We start from the raw sequence: 21,792 nt of genomic DNA on the forward strand, positions 1-21,792 counted from the left end.
GGGTGAAGGAACAAACACATTTGGTTAAACTATGAAATTTGAACTCTGTATCTATCACTTGCCAGTATGGCCCATGTATCTGTGCCTGTGGTTGCTCCAGCAGACGCAGTAAAAGAGGATGTTAATGAACTGCTGTCACACGTAGGCTGGTGCCTTTGAGGCAGCAGTCAGGATTCTCTCCACGTACTCAGTCTGTTTGCAGTGTGGAGGCTGTGATGTGCTGCCTGACTGCAGAGAGTTGCTTGCGGCCAGACAGGAGGGGACCAACTCAGTACAGGGGGTCCCTGCCGCGGTCCCACTCTCACCAGCAGAGGAATGGCTCAGCTCTGCACACAAGTGTGTGTATTATGTATATATGCATGTTTCTGCCCCATATAAGTGTGCCTCTTTGTCTAAGATGCATGTTTACTCATGTTTACTCATGTTCAGGTGCATGTTCAGCCGGAAGCATGTGTGAATACATGTAACATGAACATATGGATTCTGGAAGCACTGTCGTGCCCTGTAGATTGTAACTCAGATTAGTGACAAAACAGCGAATGATAGCAAGGGAGAACCAATGTATGTGCGCGAACGATTGTCTGGGTGTGTGTATGAGAGAGACAGAGCCAGTCTGCCCGCTGATCTCCCCTGCAATCTGCCACTTCTGCACCCTGGGTAGTGTCAGAATGGTTTCGGCACCCGCTGTGCCACCTGTCACCCTCAGCCCCGAGGCTCACTGCCGGTCCAGCCACCTGACACTGAGGCCCAGCCTAAATTAGATTGCTATCACACAACCAGGATTGGCTCTTTCCCCTACAGGAGGTTTCCTTCTTTGAGCTGACATAGTTACCTTTTTACCTCTTCACAAAAACTCTGTGGCCATCTCCAAACATGATTTCACTGCAGGTCTTGCTCTGCATTATTTAAGTTTTAAATAAGAATCTTTGCCTGGACATATGTAGGGGTGGGAAATCCCCTTGTCAGCGCAGTTGCTAATGACATTATCACAGGAACTCAGCAAATAGGGTACCCCTTGAAGGGGAATTTGGGGACTCTCTTGTAAGCATGACATCTGGCTCCACCAAACATCTGAGTAAGCAGATTGGCCCTGCAGGCCTGGTGTGACAGCCGACGAGGAAGCTGGGAGATGTGGGAGAACTGATCTGCACAGCTCCGCTGCTCAAGCTGTCACTTTAGCTTGGCTTGGCACAGTTAGATTCTCCCTGGCTCTGAAGCATTAGGCCCACTCTTCTGACTGCCGCTGCCCTGCCGGCACCGAGCCAACTCTTTCATGGGGGAGGTTGATCATCACGCTCATGCTTTCTTTCTTCCTCTCTTCTCCTACTTACTCTCTCTCAACAGGCCTCTGGCTTCTCTTTCTTTCTCTTTTTGTCCTCTCCTGTCTCTCTCTCATCCTATCCCCACCAGAAGTCACAAATTGGGATCTGTTATCATCTGCCATTATTTACTATTCCCAGTTCCTGTGCAGTACTCTAAGCTACTCGTGTGCTCACTCCTTCCCATTTTTGTTCTCCTCTAAGTAGGCGTTCAGTCATGCAGAAGTCGCTCTTCCCACCAGGATCCATTTCAACATGTTAAGACAACCACTTACCACTTGAACATCCTCAGTATGATGAGGTAACCTGCTCAACTGAGAAAAACTGCAGCTGCAGCTGTTTGTGTTTGGACTGACTAACATTACAAGTGATCATTTTTGTTTTGCCAATAATTTACTTTGAAGCCATAAATATATATAGAAAATACCAATTGGGGACTATTAGGAAATAATCTTCACTATAAACTGTATAGATTTTTAAAATTACTTATCACAGTTTACTCTTGTGTATGAAAGTGTAATAAAAAACTAAAAGTGTATTAAATTAAATTGGGGAACTGTAGAGCCAGGAGATAAATTATAGCTCTGCAGTGTATATTAATATGGTACTTTTCCAAAAGCTGAACATTTGGCTTTTCAGCACAGATACGGTAAGGATAAAATTATATGGATCTTATTTGAGCAATTCAGAAACGTTATGCACTCAGGTCCATACGTTAGGTAAAGGCTGAAGTAAAAAGTGTCTCAATTAAATCCGGCAAAAGGAACCTTTTGTGAGCAGTATTCATTATTCCATCCATGAATTATTTGACTCAGGTAATTACCCGCTCACGACAGTATAAACTGTTCCCGTCTCCAATTTGCGAAAGGTCAGGGTGTCCTGTTGGCCCAGCGATCTAAGTGCATATATGTTACCACAATGTCGTGGATTTTAGTCATCCCTCTCCTGCGTCCTCATGTACTCTGAGATGATTGAAGACGTACAATTATTATTCTTGTTTGTATGTACACTAAATGTTGACTGTTATCTTTTAGTGGTTCTGCCTAGGTTTGTGTGGTTATTTCATCACTAAAACCTTTTCTTCAAACAACCACGCTGTACTTCCATCTTTTGGAACCTTTTAAGTCAGTTACCAGCACAAGAAAACCTTTTGGTGTTGCAATTGCTGTTTTTTTTTTTCTTGTCTTTGCTGTTGCTGTTTTGGTCATTTATTTTTCCATACCCAAAGATACACAACAGATTTTACGTCTTACTTCTGTATGTGAGAGACTACTCACTTGTCTGGCCTGCCGGGCACCTGCAGGCGTAAGCGACATTTGTTAGCACTCTGGATCTGTTCTTCTTTGATGCGAATGAGCCTCTGCAGAGCCAGACACCAGTCCTGGGCCACTGTGGTGTTCAGGTTCTTTGATGGAAAAATACACACAGTTAAAACCTGTTTCTCAGCTGTGGCTTATAGTGGGTCACCTAGCAGAGATACAAGCACATTACATGCATGCTGAGCACAGGGGTCTTCTGTAGATGCACTTGCATATTAATATTCTTACACACACACACTGAGAAACAAGCACACATCCACTCACATAAAACTGCAGTATATCATATGAAGCTACATGGTTGTGGCATTTTTATCCCCTCAAATGTAACACTAAGTTCACTTCAAAACTGGAATCCATTTTACAGTAAAACGTAGTCCCTCAAGTGAAATAGAATCAAATCAATTTTCAGAAGTCAATGAGCTGTGCAGAAGTATTTCGTCTATTTGTTCGGTGGACAATAATATAGCAGGGTGGAAAGTGAAAATCAGTCATTTAGTGCCAGGCCAATATCACTCCTCCTGAGGACATTGTGCTCATTAAGTGCATGGAGGCAAAGGTGCCACCATTAACCTGAGAGGCTGGTGATTGCTGCAGTATACCGTCGTGGCTGTGTTACGTAGTGTATGGTACTGTTAATGTGTTAGTGGCAGACTGCTGGGAAGTGTCCTGATTTGAATGCTACAGGAGGGGTGCTAGTTTCTTTTACAACCCATTAAATAACAGTTTTATCTAGTGCATCAGAGGGAACATCTCATTCCCACCATTGTGGCACTGTTGATGAAGAGATATATGGGAGATTCCATGCTTTTAGAAATTGATGATTCACATTTTAAACAGCTAGAATCCTTTAGCAATTTCTTTACTATTCTTTTGTCCTTACTAATAGCAGAAAGAGATTTCACAATGGTTATCTTCATACCATAAAAACTTGATCTCTAAGTTGGCACTGAATATAGCAATTTAAATGAACTATGTACACTGCAGTGTTGTCTTTGCTGCCTCTATGATTCTTCATTGTGTTCAGTGTAAGAGCTATTGTAAGGTAGGCTGCAGTTAACAGAACTCATTCCATATTTCATATATTTTCAGTAAATATCGGGAGATAACTGGCTTATAAATAATTTGTGTGGCTGAAAGCAGTTTTTGGAGGAGAGAATAGAATATTTGAAGGTCAGTCTGTGAGCACATTTTTAAGACGCCTATCTGAAATAAGGCTTTTGAAGAAAACCCTGAAAGAACAAAGCTGGTCTGTGTAGGGGTGTGATAAATGTAACAGACTGTGACTTTTGTGCCTTGGCCTGCAGAGCCAGTTGGACTGAGGAACCCTATGCCTTTCAGCTCACTTTGTTTCATTATATCTTGTATGATACACATTTTCTCTGTGAAAAAGTGCAGCCACAGTTAAAGTGTAACATAAAGTGACACGTACCTGGTACGTCCCCTGGAGCGTGCCCACAAGGAGAGTAACCTCCTCCACAACAGAAAGGTCATGTTGCAGTTCCTGCAGCTCTTGGTAGAGCCTTGGAGGCCCCAGGATCGCTTTACCTAAGAGATGGGCAACGCAAAGAGTTTGTGATATCACCAACATAATTACAAAAGAAAAAGTACACTTATATTTTGTCAACACAGTATGAACAGATAAAATACAAAGACAACAAGGCTACATACAGTCAGCTTTATGGCCATTAATTATTTTTCTTAATACATAGGAGTGCACATGCATTCTATCATTCTGCAATAGTAATTATGGCAGCAACTTGGGATTAATTCATTGTTGATTAATCTGTTGATTTTTATTTGATTGCTCAACTAATAAATCAGTCTGTAAAATGTCAAAAGATTCTTTAAAAAAATGGCAATCAAAGTTTCACAAATCTCAAGGTGATGTCTTATAACTGCTTGTTTTATTTGACCAACAGTCCAAAACCCAGTGGTATTTAATACAGTGATAAAAATCAGATCATTCTTTTTTTAAAAGCTGGAACCATTGATTGTCTTGACATTTTCCTTGATAAATTACTTGATAAATACATTGTTGTCAATTGATTTTCTGTCAATCAACTTATCATTTGCAAGATATAATCTCAGTGTTATATACAATGAAAATACATGGTGTATGGACACACTGTGAACATCCAAAATACATTGAAGTTCAAGGTCAGTGTTGTAAATGCTAATAGAAAACAATGACATTGCATCTGAGAACTCCTGGAAGTGCAGACTGAAACTCCAGTGGCACTAATAAAAGAAGTTTGATGTGTAGATGGATCGATCTTCATTATTTGCTGAACAACACAAGAGTGAATTTATGAGTAAAAAAATTAGGTGGAGAGACTGTTATTTGGAGCTATGATGCCCTTTTGCTGGCCAAAAGGAATGCAGGTGTCTCATTAGACGCAAAATTCAGCATCGATTTGAGGCCCACTACCTTCATATCTCTCTCCTACTGCTGCAAATCGATAGCAGTGTCTCCTCCTGTCTGCCATCCTCCGTCCTAGCTCCCCCGGCCCACATCTACTCGGCAGCAGGCTCCATGAGAACTGCCTAATTAAATTCTGCAGGTAGATTTTGCTCCAGAGCTGTCCGGCACTGTCACTGCTGCCACATAATAAAAGTAGCACAGGAGCTGAGTCGCTAGGAGGGCTTAGTGAGGCATTTTCCTCCGAGGGGACCTGCTACCTTTTGTCTATCCACGTGCATATATGGAGTGAGAGTAAAGCCATAAGGGGAGAGGGAGAGAGAAAGAGAGGGGTGGGCTGAGATTGTTCATTTAAAAAGCTCTATTGTAGCTTTTGGGGTTTAATGGGATCTTTGACCAGGCAGCCAGTGACATCTGTCATCTGTGCAAGGAAATCAATAGGTGAGACATTTGAATATAAAGGGGTGATGCTGCGAGCTGCAAGAACAATGTCTGCATGTCCTCTCCAGAGAGATTGCCTGGACCCCTGTTCAGGTTCGTTGAGTCCTCTGGGGCCTGCTGTTGGCTACAGCCCGAGAGGTGAATGTGCTGAGTTGTAATCCAGCGTAATCCCGTTGGTGAGGCAGGATATGGTTTTCACACTCAGACATGGCTATCCACACCGGCCGCCAGGCACGTAGCTCACTGGTGTGGAAGGCCAGAGCCCAGAGGGGTCCATCCCTGCTTTCTCTGGAATAAGTCAGCAATCTAGCACTCAGCTGCTGTGCCAGTGATGCTGGCCAGTGGATTTAAAGACAATGCAGCTTCCACACCTGCATCAAAACCCTTGACTGATCCACAGCCAAAGCCCACTGGTACACATATGACAAAAAACTGCACTCCTGACAGCAGGTCAAAATAGAAACGGCAATAAGGGAGGTATAATGGGGACATAAGAAAGGTAAGGCAGTATGAGAGTAAACAACTGGCACAGGAAAAGAGCACATACATTGGTGGGCCCTCAAGTGCAGTAGGAACAGACAGGGAGAGCAACAGCCTGACAGATGCAGGCAGAGACAATGGGGAAGAGTAAGAAAGACAGGCCTGGATTTCCCCAAAGGCTAGCTTTCTTCAAAAAAGAAGGGCAACACGGCCCGCAGAAGATGAAAAATGACTCCATTTTAAGTCATACTGAGGGAGCACAGGATTCAGACTACACACCCCACTGAATGACATCGCAGGGGATGAAACTATAAATAGATAGGACAGCCTGTCTGAATGAAAATTTGGGGAACGACAGATGTTCACATAGAGATGATTAAGGTGACCGTGCTGTGTCGAGAAGGTAAAATAAATAAATAAATAAATAAATAAATAAAACGAGAGAAAGTCAGAGACAGAATCCAACACCCTCTAGGGGGCATAACATTTGCAAAGAGACAGGTACATTGAGAGCTAACCTTAAATGATCCCAAAACCTTGCAGGAAAGTTGTGAGTATACGAGTATACACTACCTGACGAACAGTGAAAACTTAATCCAGTGAGAATCTTAACCAGCTCTGGAAGCAGTAGCTGCTTGCTGAGCATGACACGGGTAGCTCTGAAGAAGACACCATTAATATTTAAGTCATGGAGCTGCAACTTTAAAAAGCCTGTACCATTACATCCTGATAAGGTTTTGTATCTCCCTTTTCCCATGGCACATTTATCAGGGATCTCGTCAAGCTCTGTATACACCACAGTTTTGTGAGGGGTGGTGGGAGAACTAGTGTTTCAACCACTGATTCCTATCTACTACTACTGGCTCTCTAATTGGGCCTGGAAAGGGAGGGAATAATCTCTGCAGATTGATGACTCCACTCTAGATGTGTTTGTGGTCTATCAGAGAGTGAAATGAGACTGTGGGGATGATGCTGCAGGGGGCTCTCTACCCCCATATCTCTCTCCAAGATAAAAACAACACAGGCAGATGGGAACAAGTGACCGTCATCACTATCCTCCTCACAAACACATCCTCAATCAGAGTGACAAGCGGCATGAATGCATCTCCAGCCCTCTGCAGGACACTTGAATACAGAAACAGATTAGCCTTGCTGAGTCAGAGAAAGGCGCTGAGACTAGTCTAGCTAGTCCAAGTGATGAGATTAACTGCATGACACACATGGGAAAGGTTCACTTTTTTTTTTTTTTTTTTACCTGAAGAGCAGACACTGCTTGGTCGCTTAGCACCACTCTGCTGGAAGAAGGTGTCTTTGCTTTGAGAGCTCTCTTGCCCCACTTCTACAACTTGCACCTGCTGTAGGGGGGCGCTCCACTTCATGGTGTACTTGGGGCCAATAGGGACCAGGCTGCTGATATCCGGAGGCCCCCTGGTGGAGATCAGAAGAAAAGAAAATTAGAGGTGGGAGTTTAGAAGGAAAACAACCTGAGAGAAATTCCCTCCCTATCCGCAACCCGCGCAGAGCACTACACCCAGCACTCCATAGGAGGAGACGTTCTTTGAAATGTCAAGAAGAAGACTTAAGAGTTGGAATTAGAATCTGTATGATCACCCATGTACCCTACCAAAACTGTACCCCTGGCTGTGAAGATGAGTTCATTGCTATTCATGTATTCCTGTAATCACACAGATAATCAACATTGTGATCGGTTTGTCAAGATCCTGGAGGGCAGACGAAGTCAACTTCGGGACACTCGAGCTGAATGAGACGTAGAGCGATAATTACTTTGAAGGCTGAACAAGAGAGCTTTAAGCGACATCTTTGACAGGAGCTTTGCAAAATAGACGAAAACCCTTTCCTGTTTACTTCTCTCAAGAGAGAGAGGGAACGAGAGAGAGAGATGTGATCAATGGTGCTGTCACAGAAAATAAATTGGAAAGAACCCAAAAAATGTTTTATGTCAGTAATCTAGGACTCCTGTAGCTGTAGTTAGGCATTCTACCATTTGTTTAAAGCTGATAAAGCTCCTGCAACTCCAGATAGTGCCCAAAACCCCTAGCAGCTATTTCTCTTTGCTATGCAGTTTGCCAAAATATCCCTGCAAAACCTAGGGCATCATATTAGAGCCCTGTGCCACCTAATAGCTATTTCTCCTAACGGTGCAGTTTAGCAGTCTCTCCTATAAAAACTTACACACAATTTCATGCTAGCACTACGCATTAGCAAAGTATTCTTAAATGAAAAGGCATATAGCTTGCTTGCTCTACAAGAGGGACTTACTTGACATTTATGTTGGCACAGATGAGTACATCATCAAAGAGGAAGACCTTTCTCTCCTTTGACTTCAGGACTTGTCCCCGCTCGCCATACACAGTCTCAATAAGCGTCTCACAGAGGACCAATGACCCCTGCTCCGAGTTCAGTTGCTAAAAGGGACACAGCAATCAGATCAGAGGCGCAGGAGACAGCATCACAAAGGGCCAGTACTCCAGAGTTCAGTGCCTGGAGGACACAGAAATTAGGCTTGGAGGAACAGATGTCTCATCAAGGATTACCAACAAATTTGTGCTGCTGAAGGCCATTTAATGTGTGTATACGTATACACAGAGAAAGCACAAGCGCACGTCTCTAAACCGTTCATTCTGTGAAACTGCACATGCTCTTTCACTATCTTCGCCTTGCAGATGTTTAAAGTGATGAGAGAGCAACCGAAAGGCAGCCTTCAATTAAATGGAGCTGCTAGAGACCTTTATTATTATCTTTGAACAAACGCCTCAGATCATCCTTTGTCTTTTTGTCTGTACCGTGCCATCCGCCATACTACTGCCACAAACCCCAAACCGGCTAAGCTGGGACTCACAATAATTTCCACCACAACAGGGCAACTACACAGGGATGGAAATGCATTAACAGTTTGCTGCGTGCACACCTTTATACACAACACACACACACACACACACACACACAGTTAAAGCATCTAATAACAGATGCAATTTGTGCTACAGTATTTTGGCAAATGCTGTGCTTTCCAGTCTTCCATATGTTTGGCAAAAGGAAATAGCAACAGAAAGCTTTTTTTATCACTTTGGTCCAGCTCCTTCTTATGACTGACACAAGACTTTTACTTATATGCACACTGCGCCAATCTAATCCAGAGCCATTACAAATTAAGAGAAGCTACTACACTGCAAGCAGCAGGTTAAATCCAAGTAAGGAGTTCACATCCTGATACTTTGATGTTAGTGTTTGTTCAAAAGACAAAAATGTGAGCGAATAATGAATCTCTCTGCTGTGTCCATTCTACAACCTGCAGTGCAGTAATGCCTCCGTCCTATCTGCAGGCAATCTGTAGCTGCTTTTGGCCTGGCTCAGATAGCACACAAAATTAATCATTAGACTGACTGGGACTGCCATTTGATGGCTACAGAACCATACAGCTCCCTCAAGAGGTGGGCTGCTATAAGAATACATCCTTTAAGTCTTCAAGCATCAATTGGCACAGAGGACATTGCACCAAACACATGTGCGTGTGTGAGTGGGAGTGTAAGCACGTGCGTGTGTGAGTGTGTGCGAAACCCATTCCTACTCCCATTGTTATCTGTCCTATGCTGGCGACTTAGATACTTTGAGACAAAGAATGAATATTTCATTGGATGGTTATGGGGGCAATAGAGTAGACTGTTTCCTATTGGAATTCTGCAGTGTCACCGCAGCAAATGGAATTCTGTGTGGAGTAGGGGAGATTGGCCGAATCAGCTCATCTCAGAGTCCTAGAAAGCAAGGGCTGATAGAGAAAAATAAAAAGGGGGAGGGTGAGAGAGAGGAAGACAGACGAAGATGCAGTCACACACTAGAAAGAGAAGAAGAGTGCATAAGTGGAGTGAAAAGGTAAGCAAGAGAGTGCAAGTGGCGAATAGAGGGGAGGTAAAGTGGAGAGAGAGGAAGAGGGAGCGAGACAGGGTGAAAGAGATAGCTCTCTTACAGTTTCCAATTAAATGTCTCATTTACCCCCTAATTCTTCTTATTCAGAGCAGCATTTGTTCAGATTTGCAGCGGCAGGACTGTAATTTCAGTGTGGTAATGGAGAGGCAACGCCTCTGCCATTGCATTTGGTACTGTTTAGGGATGATAATGGGCATCATTTCTAGGAGATAATTTCTCTAAATAAAAATGTCTCCCTAGATTAATGTGTGGGAAAGTGATATAAGCGATTGCTATATACTAGCTTAATTCATAGGTGTTTGGCTCACAGTGATAACAACGTAGAGGAGTTAAAAGGCTCAGAGGCTGGTTCACAGTTGATTTGATTGGGGGGCCACGCGTGCATGTGCAAGTGCACGTACATCTGCACGAGGGAGCGCATGTGTATCCAGTCACCTTACTGAGCAGGCGATCACTGACGCTGCGGGCTAGTTGTTGAGTTTCTGTAATCTGGTCTGCTACTCGTTTCTGTTCATTCAGCTTCTCAGCCAGCATCTCCAGCTCTGTCAGAGCGAGCTGCAGTGGCAGACGATCCACGTGGCCCTTCGGTGTGTTCTTCAGCATGTCCTAGAAAAGGTCACAAGGAAAGTTTTAAGTAAAGACACCGCATGTTAACAAATACAAACTACTCTGTTTATGATTTAATACCTTCATCTGTAACCTGCAATATACTGAATCCTAACAAAATAATGTGTTCTTTTTGAGAGTGTTGCCTTCACCTTGAAAAGTTCAAATCTGGATCAAATACTGTTTGAGTTTAGGTGTGTGCTTGTCACAGTTTTCAGAGGACTTAGGTTACACCACACCGACTCACCAGTGATTATGTAAACTTTGTACAGCTCATTGTATTGCAAGTCATACTCCTCTGTAAGCAGTGTTGGCTAAAACAAACCAATAAAAAATAAATTTGTAGACGCCAAATGATCAAAGTTTGTATAACTAAAGGCTGTGGAGGTTACAAGTCTGTGTTCGTCCTGCATCTATGACTCATTGAAAGCTTAGCATTATCTTGATATGCATCTCAGATGTACCTCAATGCCTTGAGCTGTAGTTCCCTATAATGTATGATTTAATACATACACTTCCTCTTTGGAGTACTGAGTTTAGGCTAGAAGAAAATGCCTGATTCACATTCATAACTTATCTTTTGAATTCATGGATAATCAATGCCTACTGAGGGATGAAATGAGCTGCTGCAGATCCAGCAAGTCAAGCTCAAATCCAAATCTTTGCACAGAATTGAAAGTGGAGGAGCTGGGATGTAAAGCCAGCACTATGAAAACCTGATGGGTCTAGCTACTTTTCAAGCTCTGGCAAACCCCAGTGTAAAGTATGTGAGGTACGGCTTCTTGTACTTTGGGTAAGTTAAAATCCATAATCAATTCTGTGGCCTTGCAGCGTTGCATCTTTATTAGTGTATGTGCTGCTAAAGCTTTACTTTAACTCAAGTTTCTCATATTGGAAGTGTTTTAGCTAGTAAGACTTGAAGGGATTCACTTAATTAAAACAAATTAAATGACTAGCCCTGTACAAACAACAGTTTTATACCTGCAGGAGCAATATGAACTGAGGGAACCGTTGAATGGGCTTCACCATTAATCCATACAGAGTGATCCGATCAACACTAGATGACTGCTTCTTCTGGAAACAAGAGGGAAAAAAAAAAATTGTGGTTTGAAAAACATTCTTGCATAAAAGGGTCATTAAGAGGCAACTATGCTATTCCTACTTCAAGAGGAGCTTATCAGAAAGCTCTATAGACCATGAGTAGGCGTGTGAGTGGGTGAATAAGGTATGAAAATCAGGGTCTAGTAGTCATAGGAGAGAATGAAAGAGGAGGTTTTTTGAGTGTGTATGTCTAATGTATTACTGTGGGTGTAGGTCAGGAGAATATATTGTTTCAGTGCAGTGTCAAGTCTGTGGCATGATGACACCACCAGTATAAAAAGGCAAATCACTGGACACATTTAAAAGATGGTTTGGTAGTGAAGGCTGGATAAGATCAACTGTGAGACGGACATAAAAAAGGATACATACATGTTTTATGTATATTTGTTAGGGTTATATATGTCCTGAAACGTGAGAGTTCTGTCATCATAAAGTGCAGAAGCTATAATCTGTTTTATTTTTAAGTTTATACTTACTTTTCCTTAAACTTTTTGCTCTTTTAAGATGACACGTAGATTAGAGCTGAATATCAATTTAATTTATACTATATTATAAAAAAAAATTAGATTGATATTCATGTTCTGATATGAGTAGATTGCCTGAGATTTTGGTAATTATAATATCATGATCCAGCCCAAATCTGTGTTTTCCTAACACTGCAATCTGTTGAATTCACAAATATCTGTGAGCTTATCTGATGTTTCCAGCTGAGTGAAATGAATGATGAATACCTCTACTTTTTAGGTCATCATATTCACATTATTAGACCATCAGTCACTGTCACATGCGATAACATCACATACTGGATAACATCAATTTATATCAATAAACTTTACACCATTTTTTTCAGTGAGACAGTACGTGGTCAAATATATTGCGATGTCCGATTTTGTCAATATTGAAATCTGATAAAAAATTTCTACCTTAAAAAAAAGTTGGTGTTTTCTTATTACCATTCATTTATTATCATTCATCAAATTAAAACAGATTATGAAATTATGGCAGTAATTTATGTCCTTGCCAAACGCTCAAAGGATAGGACACAGATACATAAACAGATCAAGTACCTTCATGAAGGTTTCAGACTGCAACAAGTGGAGCTCTAAAGGCACAACCACCTGTGGAGTTCACTCAAATTGACATGTACTTAATTAGCCAATCAGGAATAGTCTCACATACTCCCATTGTACTCATCCTCTATGAAGAGTTATGTGACCTAACTAATCACCCTAAGTAAGCAACTTGTAGAGTAGCAGGATACCAATATTAGTGTAATCTGCATTATTTCATGTTATAATTTAACTGTTAACCTATTGTGTTATTTTGGCCCTACATTTTTGTCACAGCCCGTCTTCGCCAAAGCTCTACTTTAAGTCAGCCATTGGGGGATTTGTGTCATAGTAAGACTGAAGGCCACTGTTTCTCTTTCATCTGGGACAGTCTAAGAATGCTCAGAGTAAACGGGCATTAAGAGGAAGCCTCTTGGTAACTCTAGTACAACCTAGCATAACACCATATATGCAATTGCTAAATGGAGACACCTGTGGTCAGTGGTCAGTAGCCACCCAACCATTAATCATAGTTGAGGGTAGGAAGGTAGCAAACTCAAAGACACTATTTTTACATTTTACATTCAATGTTCAGTAACTGGGCAGATACACAACTTTTAACAGCTAAACCAAAGGTGAACCCTTAGTGGATGCCATGAAAAGTTCCATGAGCACCAAGTAAAATCTTTCCAGCACAAAAGACCAGGTCAAGATGTCAATGAGACAGGCTGTTTGCTCCTTAATGCACTGAAAATGCTTGAGTGGTGGTTTGCTAACTTTAAAAAGTTCATTTCTACCAAAAACAACTTTACAAACAAGCAGATTTATACTGAACACACCAAGTTTTTTCTCTGCAAATGCAGCACATTACATCATAATGTCTGTGAACTGAATTCAAACTCAAAATTTAATAGTCCCCATCCCTGTTGCTTGCTTATGGTCATGTGCGCACAGTCAGTGCCTCCATAATATTTAAAAAATAAGTAATGAAGTCTGTCATCTATTTAGTGTTTTTTTCCAGTCTGTGTCTAGCCGATTTTTTATTTGGTTTGTCTTCACACTGCCAGTGAGAGCTGCAACAGGCAGTGGGAGAGACAGAGGAACTTTTCAACAGAAAGAAAGGGACTCATGTTATCGGGAGAAACATGCAGGGCTGTCAGCTGTGTGATCTGGTTCTGTAACTCAGCATTACAACTCAATGATCCAGGTCATACTGATGCATGAATGCTGTGCGCACAGGGAATTGCTAAACTCATCATTTCTTGGCACTCTGTATGCACCTTGGCATTATGTTTCGTTGTTTACAACCCCTAATTAATATCTGAAATATTAAGTAAATAGAGTACAGTACAATTTCCACTTTCCATTTCACATATTGATTTACAAGAGGTGTTGCAATGTCCTTATTATAAAAATTACAAACCTTTCAAGATACAGTAAAAAATTGCACAGAGAAACATACAAATACTAGTTCCGAGAACAATTATGCATTTACAACGTTATTACAGGCTATGTTAATTATCTGGACAAGCTTGGACATTTCCAGGGTTAGAACTAGTAGGTAATGTAGTGCTTCAATCTTAATGTTGCCTTAAGTGACAATGACATGGTAGATAACTCTATTTCACAAGATAAGCACAATATTATTTATAATCCATAATATATATTTAATACCAACCATGAACCCAATGTAAATAACAATTTTGTATTTTGTGTAAATGCCAACTTTTTACACACTGAAGTCTTTGTGTGTCTCTCTGGAAACCTGAGAAGTATGCATTATTGAAGCCTTTAACTTTGGAGCTTTGCTAAATTCAGCATCTGCTAAACACTACAGAACAAAGAAAAGCAGAGGTGCAAAAGAATACAATTGGGTAACTTTAATTTGAAATCAGAGAAACATTTTGTGCTGCATGGGCTGAAGCTCACCTTTAAGAATTCCAGAAAAGCTGGTTTGGACATGCATGCCTTTTTAATGAGAGCCATGGCACTGGTGAAGTTGTTCACATAATCACTGTATACATCCAGCACCATTGACTTGGAAAACTGTGGAAACAGAAACAAGCATAATTATCTGAATTTGTGAAAACAGCCCTATAATAAGAGGGTCTCCTGCTCTGCCATGTTTGATTATTTTGTCTTTACACCAGCATCCATAAACACACTCATACAATTTCCTTTGACATCTTGAATGTCTGGCTAACCATCCTGTCTGCAGGACAACCCATCAGTAATTTCAATGTAAAGAGAGGCTTGAAAATGGCCATTTAAGTATAGTACTTAAAAAAATTGGTTTGTTTACCATCCCGGTTACTGCAACACCCTTCACGAGCCATTTAAGAGGTTGGGCAAAGAGGAATGAGGTGGCAGAGCGTGTGTGTGTGTGTGTGTGTGTGAGAGAGAGAGGGGGGGTGTGTCTGTTGTGCGGTAGACATTTATTCTCTCTCCTCAATTAAACCCACACCAGGCAGCTGATAGGCAGTTTGAGGAGTGGTGGGGAATTAGCAAATCAGGACGAGAAATTAACCTGCTTTGCTCACACCCTCCTTCAGGATCCTGCCTCTCAGATATTACTACAAGCCCCACAGGTACAGATACATGGCCATATGACAAAGGGGCAGCTAAATAAGGAGTACACAGGCCTAGCACTTCCCTTTTCGAGTATGGCCTCATTTGATGGTAGGTCCTAGGATATCAATGGAACAGCAATGTAATGGCCAGCAGAGAAGGAAGGGTTCGAATCAGCCGCTCTAATAAGAAAATAATGAGCAGACCTTATGGATGAGCACACTGTAGAGACTCACAACAGAAAGCTCACACTGAACACCATTATTCTAGTGCAAAAATTTGTAAACACGTATCCCAGAGAGCATTGGATGCAGTGGAGATATTCATCACAACTGTAATTGATTCCATGTTTGGGGTAAACTATCCCTGTTTGCTCAATCTAAAACCTGTAGCTCATTATAACTCTGGTAGCAGCGATTGTGTTATAAAGTTAGATAGAAATGCCAAGAAAAATATGAGTGCTTCTCTCCAGAATCTGAGTCTTTGATTGCATTTTACACAGAAACAAACAAAGAACACACGCACTCACTCACACACACACACACACACACACACACACACAGAAACACGAATATAACGCAGCAAATAAGCCTCCATTTTCTATTTCATGAAGATACATACCAAAAACATGCACATGCACACTAACCGAGGCAACAAATAAGTCTCCAATTTTCTCACTGCTGTCCCACTCAGCCACACGAGACGCCAGTGCAATCTGAAACATGGAGTGGCATTGTGTGATCTCCCTGATACGGTAAAATATAGGCCGGATCTTCCGTGGACTCAGGATGCGTGGATCAGCTTCCATCAATGGTCTGTGGTATTCCTGGTGAGATGGTGAGAGAAAATTGGGATTTTATTGTTGCTGATGTGCGTGTGTGTGTGTGTGTGTGTGTGTGTGTGTGTGTGTGTGTGTGGGTGGGTGCTTAGGATGAATCAGCAGTCCGCCTTCCTTCTTCTTTTCAGAAGCATAAATAGACAACTGAGAGGTAGCTGACAAATATCCTATGAATCGTGGATAATGAGGAAATGTAGTCATGGTGCTTGGAAGCACATCGAACCAAAGGATTCACCCATAGAGCAGCATTTGCCACTAGCAAACATGCAAAGAATTCAAGGTGACTTGTAATCATAAAAGCCAGAATGATAATGGCAAAAACCAGCTCCCAGCCAAGTTACCGACGCAAAAGCAACATGGTGAAAGGGATAGTGATTGATTCTTCAGTCAGTACTCATGGGAATATTAGCCCAGCCTGCAGAAATAAGTTGACAAGTTCTTTGTGGATGACAAAGCCAGTAACCGTGACTTCTTTGAATCTAAACATGTTGAAGTATAGATAATATCATGTAAAAGCCAAACATGAAAGATGAAAACGGTATTTAACACAAAAAATGAATCCGTCTGAGCAACAGCAGACCTAATTTTTGTTGTTTGCCTGATGTTTTATCTCTGCAAATCCATAACGGTAAATGAATCACTGACAGAAGGAACATGGGCAGGCAGCACAACATGAACAACTGTGCAATCTGTTTTACAGTAAAAATGAAAGTCACAGCACTCGATGTCTAATTGTGCTTGTGGCTCTTCCTCTTTTTATATTATCTGTCTGGAGACACTGCATTTACCACTTAGCTGGACTCTCTGAATAACAACAGTGATTTCAAAAGTGCAAAGCCTTCCCAAGTAGCATACGCAATCATGTCGCCCGACAACAAAGGTAGCACATTGTATCTTGACAATGAAAGATTTTGCAGTGCTTAAGGTAGCCACTGATTGCTGCTGATTCCATTTCAGTAGGTGCTCCTCTCATATTTTTGTGATTAGGAGATAACAAGTCTTCATTTTTCCGCAAAAAAAAAAAAAAAAAAAAAAGAGATTAAAGAGGAGAGGCTGTACCACATCTTGTGCAAGCCCGACAGTCCCTTTCTCTCTTAGCATCAGCACGGCACCACAGCAATGAGGATGGTTGTTTTTTTGTATGCTGAGACACCTCAGTAATTTGATGGATATCACCACTTCTCTATTCAATGTAATTCATAATGGCTAAATGGTGAAGATATTGCAAGTGGCAGAGGAGGACAACGGGGACTAAACAACTCACCTGCAGGATTCTCCTGAGAGACTCTAGGTAGCTCCGCTCACTCTGAATGATGGAGCCGAGGATATGGCGTCTGACAACCTGTGGAGACAACAGACCAGTCAGGAAATCTAGCACTAAGAGGACATGATGGGGATGCGGTGCGGGGTATGCTTTCAGTTAAGCACGGCGCAGGTTGATGGATTGCAATATAATCATGCGTTTGTCACTGGAAAAAAAAGACTCAAGGAGGAGTAGGTCTGTTTGAACAGGGCCTTCATTGGAGTCTGAGTCTTTCAATTTCCTATGACATGAGAGCAATTGTTTTAGCTGTTGTAAAACTGGCTGCTTTCCCAAACAGGATAAAGAGAATACACCATATAGATATGCAAAAACACCGAAGTAACAAATTAATACATTTAACATGACAGCTATGACTATGCTGTACAGAATATTCATATAAATGCTAGATGTTAAGTACATTACATGTTTTTACATAAACCGGCTAAACATATAGGGAACAAAATAAATATCTGCAAAAACTGCCAGGTGCACCTGGTGGCTGGTCAGCCCCTCTGGCATGGGGCTCAGTTGTGGAGGGGGGTGCTTCATTTCTGACACAGTCACATCGAGGTATCCTGCATCATCCTCCTCTTCTGCAGACAATCAGAAATGAAGGAGAGAAATAGGATAAAAAAGGTTAAAAGGGGAGAGAGCGAGAGAGAGAGAGAGAGAGAGCGAGAGCGAGAGAGAGAGAGGAGAGTGAGTGTGTGTGTGTGTGTGTGTGTGAGAGAGAGACAGACAGACAGAGAATGAGAGAGAGGGAAAACAGAGAGGCTGCTTTCAGATCTCACTGCAGCTGGAGACACTGCGACACACTAAGTTTATTACCTCTAAAATATGAAGAGAATTCTGTACTGTCTGAAAAAAAGAGAGATGGAGAGACAGAGAAAGCAATGGAGAAATAAGCAAGAGAGAGAGAGAGAGAGAGAGAGGCCTACAGAAAAAAAAACAAAAAAAAACAAAAACTTTCAAAACAATACTGTATCTCTGTAGGAGTAAAGCAGGCACACATAAGTGTGTCTGCAAAAACACGATCCAGCACATTCTCATCTCTGCATTGGCACAAAGAAGTTCGACAGTCTCAAAACAAAAAAATCCCCACTTCACCCATAACCATAAAGACATAGATACCAGAAGCTTCCACCATTCCAATTAAAGACTTTGGAATGATAACAGAGGATTGGTGGAAAAGAAATATAATGCTGTGCAGATTTCCCTCGATCAATACCTAAAAATAGCAGCACTGGCCTCTTTACCTCTTTGTGATGGTTTGGAGATTTGTTTGAGGCGTGGGTCTGGTATACGTGGTTTATGGAGCTCCTCAACACTCCACTAATGGATGCTAATCTTCCTCTATTGTTAGACAAGGGTTCCTTTAACCCAACCTATATTGTATAGCATGAGTTGCCATCATCCATCTCTCTCTCACACATCAAAAGCTTTACTCAACCACATCATCTGTCTTAAAACTGAGAAAGAGTGCTGTTTTATTTATTATACTTATAATCAGTGAGATCTGTCTTTTTCACAGTGCTTTCATTTCTCCCTTAAGGGATTTGTATAAAGAAAAAGTAAGACTTTCTACTCTATCTGCCTCCAACACTACTTTGGCTTGGCTATACACAAGCAACCACCTCTAATTCAATGAGTCAACTGCAAGGAGCAACAGAAAACCAAACTTCATAACCAGTACCCATTACTAAAAATAGTGTAACATTCACCAAAAAAAAAAAGAAAGCGAGATGACCAACAATTACAGTTTTCAGGCGTCCCTGCATTACCCAATTGATCTTTTCTCTGCAGGAAGGAAACCTTTCGCATGACGGCTATTTTGGTCTTTTCAAGCCCATCCTTTGTTCCACTTTTTGCCGCCTTCATGAGCTGTTGAACCTGGTTGGAAGGAGCAGACAAAAACAACGAAGGAGCGTTAGAGCACAAGGAATGTGCCATGCTGTGGAGACTTGACAACCTACGGTGCTCCTCTGGAGAGAGATGGAGAGAAGTGGCGCTCAGTGGGCTCATCATGAATCTCACCATCTGCGGCTCCCTGTGGGTCGCTGTACAGCCTCTAATCAGAGAGTCTATGAGCATATCATGGACAGATTATGGTAACAGAGTGAGCTCCACATCAGAGTAACAGAGCTGCTTTGCTCAGTGTGAGAGAATTTCGCTGACCACAAACTCCACCCTGAGCATCACAGAGGACCTGCAACCAGACTCCACAAACCCAGAATACACAGAGGGTAATAGTATTTTTAAATGATGCTACTTCAGGAAAGTAGGTCATTAATTGGGGGCAAGTTGCGCTGGTGTTTATGGAAGTAAATACGCAGAATATTATTTAATAATTCATGTGGCCCATAAATGCGTCTTGATATTAAACCAGGCAGAGAAAGAGAGAGAGGCCAACAGAGAATCTTAAAGAGAAGTCACAGTCCAAAGGAAAGCTGGGAAGGATGGTGCAGAGAGTCAGTTAAGCCTCTGAGTTAGCTAAGCATACAGCACAGCATATTTCAGCAGTGGGTGATCATCTGTCCTATTGGCAAACATCTAGCAGATTGCTTTGAGCTCTCCAAAGAAATAGTGTGATATCGCTGTGTTCACTTGCTTCTGCAGAGATACCTTGATGTCATAGTTGTGCTTGCCAGACAGCCTCATGGCCAGTTCACGTTTGGTCCTGGCACACCGCTCCCTCAGCCGTCGCACTTCAGGAGAGAGCTACAGGTGTGGGACAGGGACGGGCAGGGCAAGGGGGCGGGTTGCATTTAGCCACAAATGGTGAAGGGAGGAGAAAAATGTAGGGGGAGAGGAAATAGAAAAGGGAAACGGAAGGCAAAGTGATCAAGGCAAAACAAGCTACTCAACATCAGGAATTAATCACAAGCACAGAGAGTGAAAGCCTGGAGCACTGCTTTGGTCAAAGGGTTATGTTTGATGAGACTAATGGCCACTGATTTACAGAGGGGTGGGGGGCTGGGGTGCAGGTAGTTTAGGGCAAGTATTAAAGAAGCAAACTCTGTCGCAGCTCTCCCAGGCTGCTCAACTTAAGCACTGAACTGAACAAGAGGAGAACTTCAGGTACACTTGGTGAAAAATTAATCGGGCAAGACTAATTAAAAACAATGTGTTTTTGATGAAGGCTGTGCTAGCCGAAAACTGTTGTGAGGCCCTAATAGTCAAGGTTTCTTCATTAATTGTACAACCAGTGTAGCTGAATCCCTTCTTTTGTTCAGTGGCCTGGGAAAAGCATGCCAAGAGAACTGTGGGGGGATTGTCACACCACACCCTCCTGTAATTACCGGAGCAACTAATTTTTTGTCCTAGTACAACAAGCATTTTTCCCCCTTTGGTCTCCCTCCTTTCTCAAAGCATTAACTCTAGATTTTCTTGGATTACAGTGTAGTTACATCCATAAATAAACAACTTGAATATGCAAAAATGTGAAAAAGGTATAAGTCTATGCATTGATAATGATTTAACTTAGCAAAATAATTCTTTATTAGTATGACTCCAAATTTTCCCTAAGCCTGCAACGATGCATGCATGTTAAAGGCTGGTGAAGCATAAAGGAAACGCAGCACAATGTGAATGTGCACACAGTGCCATCATGTGGAAGACCAACACTCTGTAGCCGTGCTGCAGAGCACTGATGAACAGTATCCTTGGCAGAGAAGAGGAAAAGAGATCTGAGGCTTTTCAAACAGAAATGCCTCTTGTTTACCTTCATTCAACAATGAAAGTAGAAAGCCTAGACAGCCTGTTATTCATTTTTCATGGTCTTTATAGTTTCCTTCGAGTTCTATACATTAATAAACAACAACTGCGCTAGAGGAGCAGATGATGAAATATTCTCCTTGATTTTTTTTTTTTAAGTGCTGGAAACCAACCAAAACAACCTGGCCGGTCATGATGACATTTAAAATAAACAGAAAGGATCATTTGTGTTAGATAAATACATATTTCAGGAATGCATCCAGACACAGACACACACACACACACACACACACACACACACACACACACACACACACACACACACAAACAATACCTTGCTCCTTGTTGGTATTTTGGCCTCGTTATCAGACTGTTCATCATAGCTCTCAAACTCACTGGAGCTCCACCCATTGTCTGCGTTCACAGGGCCACTGTCTCTCTGAACATCTTCATAAATCATATCTGCTAAACACAAATGTTACACATCAGAAGCTTCACACTAATATTCATGGATGGACAAAACATCCTAAACAAACAGAATTCTGTTGCAGCTACTAACCTTCGTCAGGAGAGAGGGGGTCCTCACTTGGAACATCATCATAGATCACCTCTGAAGCTTCTGCCGTTTGTGGCCCAGCTTCAGCCACACGTAATGCTGGCAGAGAAAACAAGTAGCATCAAAGTAAACAAACA

General features: G+C 41.9%; 1 protein-coding gene across 4 annotated transcripts in view; it reads right to left on the reverse strand.

The window, feature by feature from the left end:
- Positions 1–21,792, reverse strand: part of arhgef10la (Rho guanine nucleotide exchange factor (GEF) 10-like a) — a 95,902-nt gene that overhangs the window by 55,314 nt on the left and 18,796 nt on the right. Inside the window, exons 5-18 of one of the 4 annotated variants that reach the window (XM_087175996.1) lie at positions 21,659–21,736; positions 21,434–21,564; positions 20,008–20,103; positions 19,167–19,275; positions 17,878–17,978; positions 17,347–17,424; positions 15,891–16,070; positions 14,606–14,722; positions 11,508–11,600; positions 10,356–10,526; positions 8,259–8,404; positions 7,234–7,406; positions 4,068–4,183; positions 2,597–2,724 (exon numbers count right to left, since the gene is read on the reverse strand). In XM_087175996.1, the coding sequence (XP_087032122.1) occupies positions 2,597–2,724; positions 4,068–4,183; positions 7,234–7,406; positions 8,259–8,404; positions 10,356–10,526; positions 11,508–11,600; positions 14,606–14,722; positions 15,891–16,070; positions 17,347–17,424; positions 17,878–17,978; positions 19,167–19,275; positions 20,008–20,103; positions 21,434–21,564; positions 21,659–21,736 (1,717 nt within the window). Of the gene's footprint in view, positions 1–2,596; positions 2,725–4,067; positions 4,184–7,233; positions 7,407–8,258; positions 8,405–10,355; positions 10,527–11,507; positions 11,601–14,605; positions 14,723–15,890; positions 16,071–17,346; positions 17,425–17,877; positions 17,979–19,166; positions 19,276–20,007; positions 20,104–21,433; positions 21,565–21,658; positions 21,755–21,792 lie in introns of all 4 variants that reach the window. The other 3 variants (XM_023414040.2, XM_087175995.1, XM_087175997.1) reach the window with 3 other exon arrangements.

Source organism: Seriola lalandi, unplaced genomic scaffold (genome assembly GCF_002814215.2).
Source record: "Seriola lalandi dorsalis isolate HSWRI2012SDOR001 ecotype SW California unplaced genomic scaffold, Sedor1 jcf7180002054520, whole genome shotgun sequence".
NCBI classification, from domain to species: domain Eukaryota; kingdom Metazoa; phylum Chordata; class Actinopteri; order Carangiformes; family Carangidae; genus Seriola; species Seriola lalandi.